The sequence below is a fragment of the Caloenas nicobarica genome, chromosome 5 (assembly GCF_036013445.1).
Source record: "Caloenas nicobarica isolate bCalNic1 chromosome 5, bCalNic1.hap1, whole genome shotgun sequence".
Taxonomy (NCBI): Eukaryota; Metazoa; Chordata; class Aves; order Columbiformes; family Columbidae; genus Caloenas; species Caloenas nicobarica.
This window is the reverse complement of record NC_088249.1, coordinates 25,917,462-25,933,597: the sequence shown is the minus strand read 5'-3', so window position 1 is coordinate 25,933,597 and position 16,136 is coordinate 25,917,462. Positions and strand designations below refer to the sequence as shown.

The following is a 16,136-nucleotide window of genomic DNA, read 5'->3' as shown; positions in this document are numbered from 1 at the left end:
ACTTTTTCTCACATTATACTGAAGGTGACTGCTGTGCAGGTGTACAAGGTAACTCTAATTAAAACAGTTTCCCCTTGAAATGTAATTTTGTTCCTCCTCTTCACTATCCAGTGGTAGACTAATATTTGTCTCCAGAATGTTTTTCCAGGATCTGAAGTGGAATTACAGTACCTGAAGGTTACTAAATATTAGGCAAAAATTATAATTCTCTTCATAGTTTAAAAGTATCTTTCATATTTTGAAAACCCTCCTGGATGTAAAATTCTTTTGGCAAACATTCACTGTCTTGCACTTATGAGAGAAAACTTACTGAAAATAGCCATATGTTGCTGTCATACTGAGGTTCCCCTCCGGTTGTGTCTGCCCAGTAGCTTGTTTTCTACTTGATATAATATACACTTCCACATTTATCTTAAAACTTACAAAAAACCCTCAAAAACAAAACCAAAAAACTTTATTGAGAACCCATTTAGCATTACATATTATGCTTTTTTTCCAGTAATACAGCCATTCAGTCCATTAAAGAGATCAGGGAAATTAAGAATTGTCTGTCCATCTGCAGGTCTTAAAAATCTCAAATGTAATATAAACAACTCAGTGATGGACTTTTTTTTTTTAAATGTAATCCTCTGTAATACAATTCTATGTAAAAGTCTCACTGTTTACTAATACAGGAATGTGATACTGTAAATAAAACCGACATTTTGTTCCAGTTGCTGTATAAAGTCATTCAGACTGATGTTAAACCCCAGTTATAAAGAAGTTCGTAAAAATTCTCTGTTATCCAAGATGTTTTGAAACAAAACTATGTCTCATCTGATTAAAAAAAAAATGTGATCGAAGCATGAGTTTGCTAGTTTTAGGGTCTCAGGACTTCTCAAATGTCTCAAGAAACAGGTTTTTAGGGAGATGTCTATTAATGGATTTCTGAGAGTAGGTGTGCTTTTTTTGACTTGTCCTGAAAGTGCTGTTGAAACTCTTTTAAGTACTAAACTACCTTCTTCTTAGGTGTAGCTTTTTCAGTGAGTATCTTGGATAAAAACAAAAATAATCTTAACCTCAGCAAAGTTCAGTGTGATGACTAAATGGAACTCACTTAACTCTTTTCAGGCAGGAACAACATATTGTAGTAAGCTAAGTTATGGCAAAACCTGCAACCTTTCCATCATACCTCTTTTCCCAAGCCAGTCTGCTCAGCAGCTGCACAATCCAGATAAAAACTGAGTACAGTGAAATATTTCTGTTAGATAACAGGAAAACACAAGAGTCTTGAAAAAATTAAAAGAATGTTGAAGACCACTTTGAAAGTCAAAGTGGTATAACTTTATCAGAAAAATTACGCCTTTTGTTACATTAAAATCTGAACATGTTAAGATTTGCCTTTGACAGCAAGGAGTCATGAAAGCACAACATTAAAACAACATTGCCTTCATTCATAACGTGTTTTAAGAAGTATTCCAGAAGACTTTCTCCCTTCTTTCCTCCCAGTTTGACTGTGAAATAGGAAGCTATTTAGGAGTTTTTCTAGTGCTATAATTAGGCACAGAAGCCATCCTAGCGCCTACCTAACTTTGTCAGATACTCCTTCAACATGAAAGGGGAGGTAAAACTCTGGAGTCTACAAGTCTCGCAGCTTCACAATGTCCAAGAATGTCTTCGGAGTTGTTCTGAGTATTTGAACTGTTTGCCTGATTTTTCTCTTTTTTAATCTTGTGTTTTATGTATAATTCTGTAGCTGTAAAGTCTTGACTTTTTAATTTTTATTTTTTAGTGATGCCAAGCAGTGCAACTTGTAATGCCCAGAACATCTGACAAGCAAGCCTCAAACTGTTCAGCTCTATTATGTGCAAGAGAAAGCAGTCATCAAAATAAACTTGGGTTTCAGAAGTGCTAAAGAAGGATTGTGCCTCCTTCATATAGTAAGTGGATTTAGAGCTCCTTTGCTCTACCCAAGAATAACTAGTGTGGGGCCAAGATTCAGCTGCTGTCTCAGCTCTCTGCAACCTCACATAATTTCTTCTTTTCACCTCTGACATCAAGTGTTTCGGCAATAAAAACATTAATGTAGCTTGATGAATCAAGGAATAATGAATGCAGGATACCTGAATTTATGATGATGTTGCAAGAAAGAAGAGAACATCCATCTGTTTAGTTTTGCAAAAAACTGAAGAGAATAATCTTGTTGAAACTGGCTAGGTAATCCTAGGTCTTGAATTTTTCCAGGATTTTTTTTCCATTTGTCTATGTGGAAATAATCTGATTTTTAAGGCTCAGAACCTCTAATAAGAACTTCTTCTATCAGTTGTGTAACCTTCAACTTATATCAACCACTTTGTAGTTTATGTTCTCAGAGGAATTCTTTAACACTTCTTTGCTGTAAATTACTTTTGTGGTTTTGGCTGAATAATGTACTTATTAAGAGTTTAAAATGACCTTTCTTCAAAACCCAGTAAAGAAATGTTTTTTTAAAAGTAAATCTGTTGAGTTTCTTTATTCCTTCTGTTGTATATCATTATAAATGATGACAAGATTAAGGAATGAGAATGATCTATTTATTCAAACATGTATTTCAAAGAAAAGCTGAACCAGCTTTCATTATGAGTGATCTGACAGTTCTGCCTGTGCTCAAAGTTGTCTCACACCTTTCTTTGGAAGAGCTTTTTTATTTGAGTTTCCATTGTTTGTGACTTTAACATTTTAGATGGAAATTTTTTTTTTCCCACAGTAGGCATTTCCTTCCTACTGGGGGAAGGTTATCTTTTTTCGTAAGTTTCAGCTGAGAGATATTGGATAATTTCCAAACTAGGGTTAAAGGACAAATATATTGTTTCCCTGATATAAACAAAAATACTGCAGCAGTTTGATTGGGAAGCTGGTATGTTTTGCATTTCTTTCTTAAAATTTGGCAGGGAGATCAATCAAGCCACTTTCGGAAATATCTGTGATGATGTGACTGATGATCTAAACCTCTTTAACTTTAGCTAATGCTTCTTTTGGTTCGTTGGTTGTAGTTTTTTCTCTTCCCAGCTGCCTGGCACTGATTCAGAGTCAATGGCAACTCCTCTTTAATCGTGTACCTTCCTTTGCTAGTGCAATAAAAGGAAGCAGTGCAACAATTACATAGTGCTCAATGTTTGCAGGTTTAGCCTCTTCAATTTTTACCTTCCATTTAAATTCTGGATATTCTCAACGAACTTAATTTCACTGACTCATGTCTGGTTTTCACTGACTTTTGGCCCACCTCAGAATATCTAATTCCTCTCTGATGGCCCAAGAGCATTTCTGGATATGTGACTTGCTATTTTAAGTTGTACTTGCCTTCACGTTTCTTTGATATTGCAATACATTTGAGGGAAGCATGTGAATTAAGTTGCTAAAAACACTAGCCTGCTAGTCATACTGAAATAAGCAACAGCTCATGGTAGGGCATGTTATGTATCATTCATATTAAGCACATTATAAAGCACATAGCCAATGCATAGGTGCTGAAAATGCTCTGAAATGTTGTTGTTAGAGTGTAAAAAACCCCATAGAATCATTTAGGTTGGAAAAGACCTTTAAGACCGTAGAGTCCAACCATTAACCTAACGCTGTCAAGTCCACCGCTAAACCATGTTCCCAAGTGCCACATCTACGGGTCTTTTAAATACTTTCAGGGATGGTGACTCAACCACTTCCCTGGGCAGCCTGTTCCAATGCCTGACAACCTTTTCAGTGAATAAATTTTTCCTAATATCCAATCTAAACCTGCCCTGGTTCAATTTGAGGCCATTTTCTCTCATCCTCTTGTTTGCTACTTGGGAGAAGAGACCAACACCCTCCATGCTACAACCTCCTTTCAGGTAGTTGTAGTGAGTGATAAGGCCTCCCCTCAACCTCCTTTATCCAGGCTAAACAACTGTAGTTCCCTCAGTCTGTCCTCATAAGACTTGTGCTCCAGACCCTTAACCAGCTTTCTTGCCTTTCTTTGGACACATGTCCTGAAGCGTGCCATTCTTCCTGTGTAACTCCCTTCACTTCTCAGAAGTATGAAGTTACTACTGGTAGTCAATGAAGGTACTATGTACTAGATCTAGTTGCTAGATTTAAAAACAAATCACAAGTTGAGGAGTTTATTGAATCAAAATGTCTGTTTATTGAATGAAAAAGTATGTCCGTGTTCACACCTGAGCAAAACTATATGTTCCAATGCTCTTACTGCTGTGCCAGCACTGTTTAGGGAACAATTATGCTTTTAAAGGATAGTTTTCTCTTAAGATAGTCACCTAAGAAAATGACAGCTTAGTTAATTCTCTTATAAAGAACAAAACTGTCTGATCTGGAGTCAGTGTTTTATTTCTCTGCTCATTTTAGCTTGTGAAATTTCAGGTGATATGATTCTCTTCAGCAGCTCAAGTGTACATTGTTGAATTTGAGTGGATAACTAATTTGGAGTAGATCCAGTGCACTGGATATGTTGGTTTATGACAGCAGTGGAGGTTTGCTTGTGTTTTCATGCTATTCAGAACAGTCTGACAGATACATAAGTGGTGCAGCTGTATTTCCCTGTGAGAGATCGACAGGCCCCCCTCAGTCCCCATGCACAGGACTGGGTCTTGAAAGCTTGGCACATTTCTGACAGGCCTCTACATGTTCAGTGCCCATGATAGTTCCTGGTCGGGCTCCAACATCCACACTGTTTGTTGCCTTTGTGCTTTTTATTTTTAGTGCGTTTGCTGTCAGGAAAAATGGTGCTATTGAAAATACTTGGAGAAACGTGAGCTGGCTGGATAAACTGAGTTTCTCTGCTTCAGTGTGGTTTCTTGCCTCCTTTTCTTCACTAAGTCCCTGTACCATCTTCTTTCTGTGAAGGCAAATGAACAATTCGAATGCTTTTGGCAGGAAAAATTTAATTCCTGCTTAAAGTTGTGGCTTACTAGTGACTTGTGAATCTAGCACTAAGTTGCTGCTTCTCATTTTTATGGGCACTTAATGTTCTGTGACTTTATTTTTACTGTTTTGGTAAAGTCTAGGTTATATTTCTAGTAAAATAAATTATGATTTGGGATGAATATGCTGTCTAATGAATTTTGCAAACATAAGCACTGTAGGCTGAAATGTTTCTTGAATCATTTCCATAATTAGCTTTGGAGCTCTTTAGTCACAGTAACTTCTTCTTAAGTTTGGGGGTGGGCAGAGGGATTTTGTGGAGCTTGAGGAAAGTGCTTTCAGAAAGGCAGGTGAAATATCTTTATCAGCGGTCCATTTCTGGTTTACTGAAGGATGGTGTACAAACCAGCACTCTATGTTTGGCCTAATGCCACATCATCCAGTCATGTAGCAAACTGGAAAAATGGGATGCTCAAGACAAGTAGTGTTCAAAGCACTGTGCTGATGCTGCTGTTGCACCATTTCCTCCCTGTCAGCATTCTGCCTGTCTGCCATCTGGGTTGTCTTTGGCTGGGCCTCGCTGCTGGTTTGGTTTTAGTTTTTTCCCTGCTGTACTATCCTAGCCTGTAAAGCAAAAAGCAACCCAGAATTTAGTGTATTGTAAGAATACTAGTTCTGGTGGGTTTGTTTTATTGCAATCATTCAAATAATAAAATAGGTAGGCAGGAAGTGACCTGTGAATATCACCCAGTTCACACTTCTGCTCAGAGCAGGACCTTCCCCGAAGTTAGGTCAGGTTGCTGTGTCCAGGTGAGTTTTGTGCATCTCCGGCAATGGAGATTCTGCAACCTCCCTGAGCAACTTGTTTGACTTCCCTCACTGTTGAAAATCTGTTACCCATAAGTCTCAGAGTTTTCTGTGTTACAACCCATCTCCAAGAGAAGACTGTCTCTGTCTTCTCCATGTTTAATCACATGGCATCTAAAAACTAATAAAATCCCCCTTTAGCCTTCTCTCCTTAAAACCAACTAACACAACTCATTCCTCAAAAGTCATGTGCTGCAGACTCCTAATCATCTCGATGGCTCTCTGCTGGACTTGCTTCAGGATATCCATGAGAGGGTCAGACTGGATGCAGCACTTCACATGTGGTCTCACAAGTGCCAAATAGAGGGGATTAATGACTTCCCTTTGTCTACTGGTTATGATCTTGTCAAAAGAGCGTAACATGCATGTAGCCCTCACCACCATGAGGACATAGGGTTGCTTCTACTAAAATATTCTAAGTATTCTTTTGGCTCCAGATAAGACAACAGTTAGTTGAAATATATGTAAATATCCTTATGCCTAAAGGCTGTGGAAATCACAGTCTAGTTGTAAACTGTTTAGAAGTGGAGATCTGGCTGCTAATGCAATATGTAATAATTGAGTTATAAAACCAGCTACATGTTTACAATGAAGCTGAAGGATGGCTAAATGAATTGGCTATTCCATGTTTGACCAAAGCATATCATAGTTTCATTATTAGAGTGAAAATAATGTTAATGGAGGTGTCACAGAAGAAAGCTGCTTCATAGAATGCACAACAAGATGAGAAAAGCTGGGAAAAAAGGAGTCACGGTCTTTGACAAGATCCTGTGCAGTTTTCTTTACATTTCAAAGAGATGGCGGCCAAGGAGAGAAGGAAAAGGCATGTATTGTCAAAGAGAAGACGAAACTATGGAAAAAGAAAAAAGAGGACAAAGGACAGCTAAAAACTGGAAAAGAGGAGCAGACTGAAGATTGTTTAATAAATAAAATACAAACAAAGATTTGTTATTTTGCTTGTTAATGGGGGAGAGTATAACAGAGGAGAGAAGAGATAGGGGGCTGTCAGTGATCTAATATGCGCATAAAACACTTCCTGGTGTGTGTAGAGAGAAAATTGAGCCTTGAAGACACTGAACTAGTAGTTGAAATTAGGGAGGAAAAAAAAAGAGGAAAGTGTATGTCCTATATCCAATTAAATTTGATTCAGGAATAGGTGTAACCTATTGTAAACCAGTTGAAGCTGCATTTTTATGCCTTCTCGCTTGCCTTTGTCAAAAGCATGACATAGAGAATGAGCGCTAGTGTATGCCACTATTAAATCAATTGCATCAATTGCAAATTCTTTAATGAGAATGTGAAGCAGCTGCTGAAGGAACAGAGTAAAAATACCCGAGTCCTGGTTGTCCATATTTTCTGCTTTATGCAGGTTAGTTGGAACCAATGGCAAATGTCTCATCTCCTCTTGGGCCAAGAATCAGTAGGGGAGAAAAGCCAGGGATTATTACATGACTCTGCCCTCTTGGAAAATGTTTTTACCAAGATTCCAGATAATGCAATTACTTGTATAAACCAAAATCTTGAAGTCTTTGTAGCAGCGCTAGAGTTTTAAGTTTGAAGTACTACACATGCTACATTCATCTACTTATGGGGTTAATCTACTTGCCTATGTTTTCTATTATTTTAAAAATAAACAGACTATTTTGCATGAACTATTTGTATTTAAAAGCATATAAAAGTAATATACTATAATAAAATAAGTAACTCTGTAATCAAATATCAAAGTATGTTTCATTTCCCAGCTTTCAGGTATCTAACAGATGACTGTTATTCCACCTTTGACAAATATTAGAAGGGGCTATTTCAGTTACCCTTTGACTAGTATTTTTATAACTGCCCAAAGCTAATTTTAACTTATTTTGGGTTCTCTTAGATTTCTGATTTGCCATAACGTTTCTTAAGGTAGTGAGGAAATGTGACGTTTTTGTGGAGGAGTGTATCATTGCATCAAAGCTTGGCATCTACCTGGGTTAAGAAAAGGGTCCGTTCCCCAGGGAAATGCTTCTAGAAGGTAACTGGTTTTTCTGTAGTATATCTTCCTAAATTAAGTTTTTTAGTTTAGATTGGCCTGAGGCAAAACATGTCAGGATATTTTAGGAGATCTTGGTAATCTAATTAATCTTAGGAAAATAAGAGTAAAATTTGTTCTCTTTTTCACTATACATAAAGCATATGGTGTTCCCTCCCTTACATAGCTCCATCCCTGCACTGTCAGTGGCAACCGTCAACTGCATCATAAAGGGGACAAAGACTGGCTCGGTGCCATTCCGAGGAGTAGTGGGAACTGATGTCTTGTTCCACCAGAGGCAAAGCAGGTGGGATAGCCCTTCTTGTGGAAAAACTCCCCCAAAAGCTGAGGACTTTTTGTGAAGAAGAGGTGAATTCAGTCAACCCCAGCAAATGTTTGTTTGCTGTTGCAGCGACTAAGGCTGTGATTCAGTAACTGTCTTCAAAACCTGTAAAGGCAAGACCAGGGAACAGAGGTTTACAGTCATCGGGACTCCCTGTGGAAGTGTCTCGATAGTCTTTCGGTTCCTGGGAAGGGGGAGTCAGTAACTGAACTCCAGCTTAGAAGGTGGTCTTCCTGATCTCTGGTGGGGAAACACTGGCAGCTACAGCAGACTGTCACTGATCTAATTAATCTGTTATTGTGGGGTGCTCCCTTGTGTAATATATATTCTACAGAGACTCCAGAAGCTTTTTCCTCTGAAAATGGAAATACTGCCACAGCTGTAATAAAAGCTGTTCAGAACTGCACAAGTGAAGCACCGTATTCTTCCTACCCTGCAGATGTATGTTATTTTTGTATACATCTTGTTTTTATTTGATTCCTATTAAGTGTTTGTGTTGATGAGCTATTGGAACCAGGACTGGAATGCCATCCTTTTGAATAAGTATTATTTTGTTTAGATTTTTTTTTTCTCCCAAGATCCATTCATATTTCAGGGTACTGGAAGGCAAAATACTTTGATGGCCATCTTTGCAGAGTATATCCCTGAATGAATGAAGAAGCAGTCATTTTAGTTAGCACTATATATTAAAAAAAAAAGAAGGCTGTGCAGTGAGCTTAGTTTTTATCTGTCATAGGTGTAAATAATGCAAACATAAACATGGGAAGAAGTTGGCAGTTTGAAACTCTGACGGTGTGAGTCTCATTGGGTAATGTTAAAACTTCCTGTGTGCTTCAATTTGACATTCTTTAGAAAAAGGTTCTTTTTGCTGAAGTATAAATGGATTAAAAGTTAATGCTGTTTTTCACTAGGCACCTATGCTAAACTAGGATGTTCATGTATTTAATGTCTGTTATGTAATTAAGCATCCACTAATTTCTTTCCCTTTGGGAAATACTCCTGCAAATCAACACTCCATATATGAAAAGTTAAGATCATATCATCTGTTGTTTAAGGTAAGGATAAGGACAGACACTATTATTCTATTGTAATAGATTCTTAATCCTTTGTTCTGTGAAGTGTTGATGTTTTCATTAGAGTTAAAATATGTTGCGTGTTTACAGAAAGCCTGAAATCTCAATATGTGGTCCTATCAATTTTAATTATTTGAATCATTAGAACATCTAATTTTTTGCTTAAGGGTACATGAATGTACCATTGAATCTGTTTTTTAAGGTTTTTTCCAGTTTAATGTCTGAATCCAAATTCATAAAGAGTTGGAAAAATGAGATGTCTGAGCTATAGGATTCACAGGGATTTTATATGAAGCCTATTTAATCAGGATAACACTGTTATTAATATTCATAAAGTCAGCTGGAACACAAATGACAGGCTATGGAGCCTAAAATTTTTTACTTGTGAATTTATTAAAAGCAGCTTAAAAAATTAATGGAATTTAAGTAAAGTTGACGAAAATGAAAATCTTATGTTAGCAGAAAAAAATCTTTATTAGAACTTTCTCTAAGACCATCTTCTATTGATATCTTTGACAGATTTCATTGGTACTTAAAGAAGAAAGATGCATGAATGGTCATTTAAAAGGATTTAAACACATTGGCACATTAATTTTTACATGAATAATAAGTAGTTTCCAAAAGCAATTAACTTACAGTGTACAAGATTTGAATAGAAAAATAGGACTGTGACATCAAAGGGCAAAGCAAATGTGCTGTACATTTTAAACTTTTAATGATACGACTTCTTAAAATAATTTATTTCATTTTCACAATAGGTAAAGTAACAGTGAAAGTATTAGTGTACAGTCGGTTTGTTTTGAAATACACTGAGATCTGGAACAAAAAAATACTTTGATGCCAAAGTGCTATTGGTAAAGAACAATTTCAGGCTTTTACAGTGATCAGGTGCTTTTGAATTGAGCTTTCTTACAGTCAATTGCCATGTCTAGAAAGTAATCATATACTGACCACAGCATAGGGTTTTTCTCCCATGCTGCTATATGCAGCACTTGGAAAGATTTGTTATTTCTGTATCATGCAAAATGGGTAGATCTGGGATTTCTTTCCTTAGTAGGAAGATACTGGTTAATTTATATTCATATATGTAGATAGTTGTATGCTTAAATATTTAGAGTGACTTTTATGTGACTGTTACATATTCAATGGTAAGGACAATTTTATTTTTTTATTTTTCTTTCTATGCATAATGTTCAAGTAGTAGTCTTAGCACTAACTCGGGCTGAATAAATAGGTAGCAAATAAGGAAATTAGTATTCAAAATTTATTCCAGATTTTGAGTTACAGTTTCATTTTGCAGTTTCACTTTTGTATCGGTCCACCATTATACTTTATTTTAATTTCTAGCTTTAATGTCTTTCAATTGTTAGACAGAGTGATTATTAACAGATTGTCTTCAAGCAAAAAGTAAAGCTTTAAATTAATTGTGTTTAATTTTTCTGATTATTTGTCCTGGGAAAATCTTTGTGGCCAGCTTCTGATTGTTGTTGATGTGGCAAAGTTTAACACTGTCTGAATAATGATGGTTCAATAAGTTTTGGCTCTAAGAATACTTCTGCTTGAAGTATCTACTGTAAAGGCACATCTTGAATTATATGTAAATGTTGTGCAGAAGTTAGATACCTATTGCAGCATTTGTGTTTAGGACAACCGATTTACATAAATAACGTATGGAATATTTTGTTGTTCTATTTACTAACATTTCTATCTCCAATTATAAGGAAAGTATACTGCAAACCTAGGGAGCCCCAAAAGGTCTTTCTGTTTGACTTGATTGATAGGTTGCCTTAATTTGCTATCAACAATATTTTAATTTTCTGTATGTGCAAACTAGAAAATTCCTATTAATTAGCAGAATATATTTTACCTATGAAGACAAAGTCTGTAAAATGAGCCTCGTCTCCAGTTATTTCCTTGTTATAGTCTATTATTTCCAGCAGAGGGCAGCATTTTCCTACATCAGGTACATAAAGGCTCATGCCCTGCTTAGACTGTCAATGTTTCTTGTAATTACTCCCAGTATATTTGTTGCTTGCTTATGAATTAACTTGCATTTATGGAACTAAATCATTCCAATCATTTAATTACACCTGAGGAGCTGAACTATAATTGCTTGCTTCCAACTAGGATCTGATATGGCTTGAGCAGTATTAATTTGGTGTTTACTTTTCTGAGTGCTAAAAGCATTAAAATGATTGTGCAATGGGATTACATTTTACTAATTGCTGGCATTCATTAGCTGGGTAAATGGCGAGGAAGAATGACTGTATATTGTGGAGGGATAAAATTATGGTTTTAAATAGTATATTACTAGGCACATTAAGGCCCTAAAACATGTTTTAAAATACTCCAGAGGTTATTAAATACCGTATTTTCTTCATGTCTTGCTATATGAATATCTTATTAAAATACTGCAATTATTATGAACCTTTTTGTGCAATATGTAGGGAAATGGCTTCATTGACAGAAACCTATTTCTTGATATTAATAACCTTCTATATTTTCAGCTAATCCAAAAGTAAATGAGGAACTTAGGAAAAGATTGCCAACTCCAAATCAACATAGTTACACAGAATTGAAAGAGAAGCATACAGCTTCATTTGAAGGACTCGTGTAAGGAACTCAGTGTTCTGCGATATGAGGTGAAGTTGTTATTTTTTGTTAAGACCTAAGCACATCAAATCATACACTTTTTTTAAAATCACGCACAGTTATAGTTAACAACAAATATAAGCCAAATATTTGTTTCTTAAACGCTTAATGTAACTGTGAGTGTTGAATCTTAAGTGATTGCAGATTTATTTTACTTTTTTATAATCTAAAATATAAAAATGAAAACACCTACTTTTTGATACTTCTGCTGCTTTATTAGCTAGAACATGTGTCTTGGAATAATATGCTTGAATTTGAAAATGTGTACTTAATTATTTTTTGAGCTCTTGCATTTATCAGCACAATGACAACTCTCTAGGTGTTTTCATGATCCAGCCACTGCCTCTTCTAAGTATATATTGGGGTTTTTTAGTAAATGTAGAAAAAATATAGCAGAGAAAACATACAAAATAAGCACAACTATGTAATTTAAGATGAAAAATTGTTCATTTGTATAATACAAAGGTGCTTCAGTAAATAACAAAATTTGTGGTAAGCGTACTATATTAGCAAGATTACTGATTTAAATTTCCTTATGATATAGAATGTAGTTGAATTTTTAACAGATAAGAGAACAAATGTTTTAACACTCAAAATGTTGCCTGATAAGCATAACATTTTACTGTAGGTCTTCTTTTTGAGCCTTACGGGTTATTTCTTGAAGACCTTTGATTATATGAAATACTGCAACTGTACATTCTGAAGCAATGTGTGTGTAAATATTAGGATGGGTTATTTAGCTGTTTAGAAAAAACTGCAAATTCAGAGTTGGAGTGGTCATGGGCCACCTTACCTGTATTTTATCCAGGAAATTAAAGTGGGAGAAAGAATGTTGTAAAGTGAAGCACATACCACCATCTGTAATAATTACCAAAGTGAGCAATCTCATCGCCTCTAGTGGGACGACTCAGTGTGATTTGGGCTGTGCTCAGTAGCATGTACTTCCAAGATCAGACTCTAGAACAAGGAGACAAACTAATGAATTTTTCAGCGAAGGCATTACACACAACAGAAAGCTGAACCACACCATTGTAAAAATTAATGCGTAAGGAAAAAATAATTTACTGAGAAATATAATTTAGCATTGGCTATTAAAGCACACAGACTTTATTGGTCTGTTATAAATATTTTTAAATCATTTCTCTTGTAAATTTTCTGTTGAATGAAGGCGAAGTATAGGTGTGTTATAATATATTGTTTCAAGTTTATTTATCCAGAGTTTGCTTTATTTTAGTTCTGAAAGCTTCAAGCAAAAACTGGACTCTGTGCCAGATCAAACAAGTTCAGAAGAACAAATGGAGAACTGGTCAAAAGGTAAGGACTTTTAAGATATTAATAAGGAACCTCAGGTGTTGTACTAGTGCTAGGCAGTGACTGGAATGTATTTGTTCTTGCCGATATATGACTGACTTTGGAAGAAAAGGAAAAAAAAAAACAGAAGCACATACTGCCTCTTAAAAGTATTTGGAGCAGTAGGAGAGCAGCTACAGGAACGTAAATCACCAGCTTTATTTTTATTTTCTGGGTTGTTGAAAATGTTTTTGTATAACTCTGAGAAGTCTTATTTAAATTCTTAGTCTGTCCATTGTATTACTTTCCAACCTTTTTTTCTTAATGGATTAACAACAAATCTGAAGTCTGTCTTAAAGTAAGTTCCTTGGCCATTCACTCCCGGCTAGAATATGATGAAGCCATCTACTAATATTAATTAGTTTCTCGTTAACAAATTACCACAACTGAATATAGACAGTAAGGTAAGCTTGGAGGTAGAGGTGGCCTTGGTTAACTTGGAACTTCCATGATTCATGGAGTTTTAATCTCCACCAGGGTGGAACGATCTTTTTGTACTTGGATAACCAAAACGTTGCTCTCAGATACATTCTTCCATGTTTGATGGCAGAAACCTAAAAAAAAACAAACAAAAAAAACAACCACCAAAAAAACGGTGTTGAGTTTGATAGCACATTAGAGGACTGACTGGCTTTACAGAAGAGAATTGTTAGCAAGTGGCTTGTGACTAGATAATAATGTGCAGATTGAAGAAAGGGAAAGACACAGGAAGGAGACCATCAGTACATCATAAAAGGGTGGAAAAAAAAAAAAAGAATATGTATTTCAACATCGAAGATGCATCCTATGTCAGAGCCTGATAGTATCTTGTGGATTTTCATACTATGTATTCTTTCTCAAAAGAAAATAAATGTCAAGTTTCTCCTGAAGAGTCTGTTGTTTAGAAAAAAAATAAATAAGAAATACTCCATCTTGGAGATGATGCATTTCTTACACACATAAAGGAATTTCTATCTATATTCTTGTATAAAAATAAAGTAGTTGTAGACCCCTTTTAATTCATGGAATTTTGAGCTATTACTGAGAGAAGTTAAAAATGTTTTTGAATCATATACTCTGAAAACAAAAATAGTCATGGTGGAATAACTTAGTGGAGAATTGTGTTCTGACAGCTTATACTTTAAATGTATAATGGCTTAATCAGATTTAGTATTTTTAGACCTTTAGGGGTCAGCATACCCTAAGAATGGTTCAAAAGGTTAACTTTTCCAAAGTAAGCAAGTGAATATCATAAACTGATTCTCTCGAAAATATTTTCTGTCAATTTGCAAGAAATGGTGTTATTCTGCTCACAGACACTTTAAAAACTAGATAGTTACTGAGTTTCATGTGTGTTATTTTTCTGATGCATTAAGTTAATATTTTGTGCTGTTAGCTGTGTCCAAGCTAACACTTACGTATTTGTGTATCCCGTAGAAGTTGTTTTATAGACAAAAGAAAAATTGATGCACTTTTTTTAGATCAGTCATTAATAAGTCACATAATTCTTTGAACCGTTACTTCTAGGGAAGTTAAAAAAACAGATTTTGGATAAATCTCATGTCATCACACTGGTTTGGATGAGGAATTTTTTTTTCCTATAATTTTATTTGGGTATTAGCAATTAAATTACATTTGCTTATCATGAAGATAATAGATAAATTACAGCAGCATAATGTTCAATATGTACTCTTGGTAGACATTTTGGTGCATTTTCTCATTGAACTACTAAATCAAAGCAACTTTTAATTTTCTGTTTAAATGTCTGTGTTGAAGTATGTACGATTTTGTGTTCTGCCTGATTTGTTGTCTGTGGTATCTTTCCTTTTTGCAGCTGGTACTTTGCTGTCTCTAGTTGTTCCTTGCTTGTAACTTGGAAGTTTAAAAGCAGGTTTTAGAATAACCCTATAATGATTTATTCAAATATATATATTTTAATAATGCTGAAATGTTGGAGATGAAATTATTTGTCAAAAAATGGGGACAGTAAAGTACATCTGAGATTAAATTCTGCTGACTAGATGAAAATTCAGTCGAGCAATGAGAATTTAAAATAAAACAAGCAAATATGTTAGGTACAGAGAAGTGGTAGGTTTATGGCAGTTATGTGGGATAATATGTAACCTGTTAATAGATGTTATAAAATAAAATACTTGAAAGAAAGGTAGTGTTTAAGAAGAGTGTATCTGAACTGTTTGATATTTTAGCTTTACAAGTTATTTGGAATATATTATGTCTATGTGGATTGAAGACATTTGTGTCTGTTCTGGTATATTAGGAAGAGTTAAAGAACAGTCTCTGTTTAAGGCTTATTATTTTGCGGTTGTATCTAATTTAAATGTACTGTTTTAAAAGGAGGATTGTGACTTTTTTCGTTTCTCTCTATGAATACTTGAGAGAATGTATCAGGAGCATTGGCAACAGGCCACTAAAAACTGTGTAATTTCCAAATGAAAAATATTCAGGATCCAAGCTAGAAAGCCTAGGACCATAGTCCATCATAAAAATAAACATATATTGGCAAATAGGTGCATAACTTTGCATTCCATGGATGGGGCGGGGGAGAAGCACAATGCGCCTGGGTGGAGTTGTTACTTTAGCAGGGTTTACATGCATGACAAAAACTGCGCAAACGTTAATACTGTGAAAACACAAGATGGAACCTGAAATTGGATGCTTGTCTTACTTACATGTACTTTCAGGACTTGATATGTCAATTTTCCAAAAGAGTTAAGAGGATAAGAAAGTGGTGAGTGTGCAAATACTGGAGTTAAATTTATGTCTCATTCGACTCATGTCATGTACTGTGTTTGAGTGGATGCAGCTCTATACTTGTTCTGTATTATATAGTGTTTCACTATTGTAATGATTTCTCTTGTGTCATATTTCTGAGCAACTACGATTTTTAAGGGCAGAGCAGAAATTAGGTGAAATCTTAGAATATTAAGTACTGTTTGGTCTGTTTTGACAACAAAATTATAATTTTGCTGACTCC

General features: G+C 35.3%; 1 protein-coding gene across 6 annotated transcripts in view; it reads left to right on the top strand.

Annotated features, from left to right (window-relative positions):
• MIPOL1 (mirror-image polydactyly 1) overlaps window positions 1–16,136 on the top strand; it is a 195,950-nt gene that overhangs the window by 22,867 nt on the left and 156,947 nt on the right. For 3 of the 6 annotated variants that reach the window (XM_065635724.1, XM_065635723.1, XM_065635726.1), the window contains 3 exons: window positions 1,772–1,919; window positions 11,668–11,802; window positions 13,047–13,126. In XM_065635724.1, the coding sequence (XP_065491796.1) occupies window positions 11,798–11,802; window positions 13,047–13,126 (85 nt within the window). In that variant the 5' untranslated portion in view covers window positions 1,772–1,919; window positions 11,668–11,797. Of the gene's footprint in view, window positions 1–1,771; window positions 1,920–2,128; window positions 2,197–11,667; window positions 11,803–13,046; window positions 13,127–16,136 lie in introns of those variants that run through there. The other 3 variants (XM_065635725.1, XM_065635728.1, XM_065635727.1) reach the window with 2 other exon arrangements.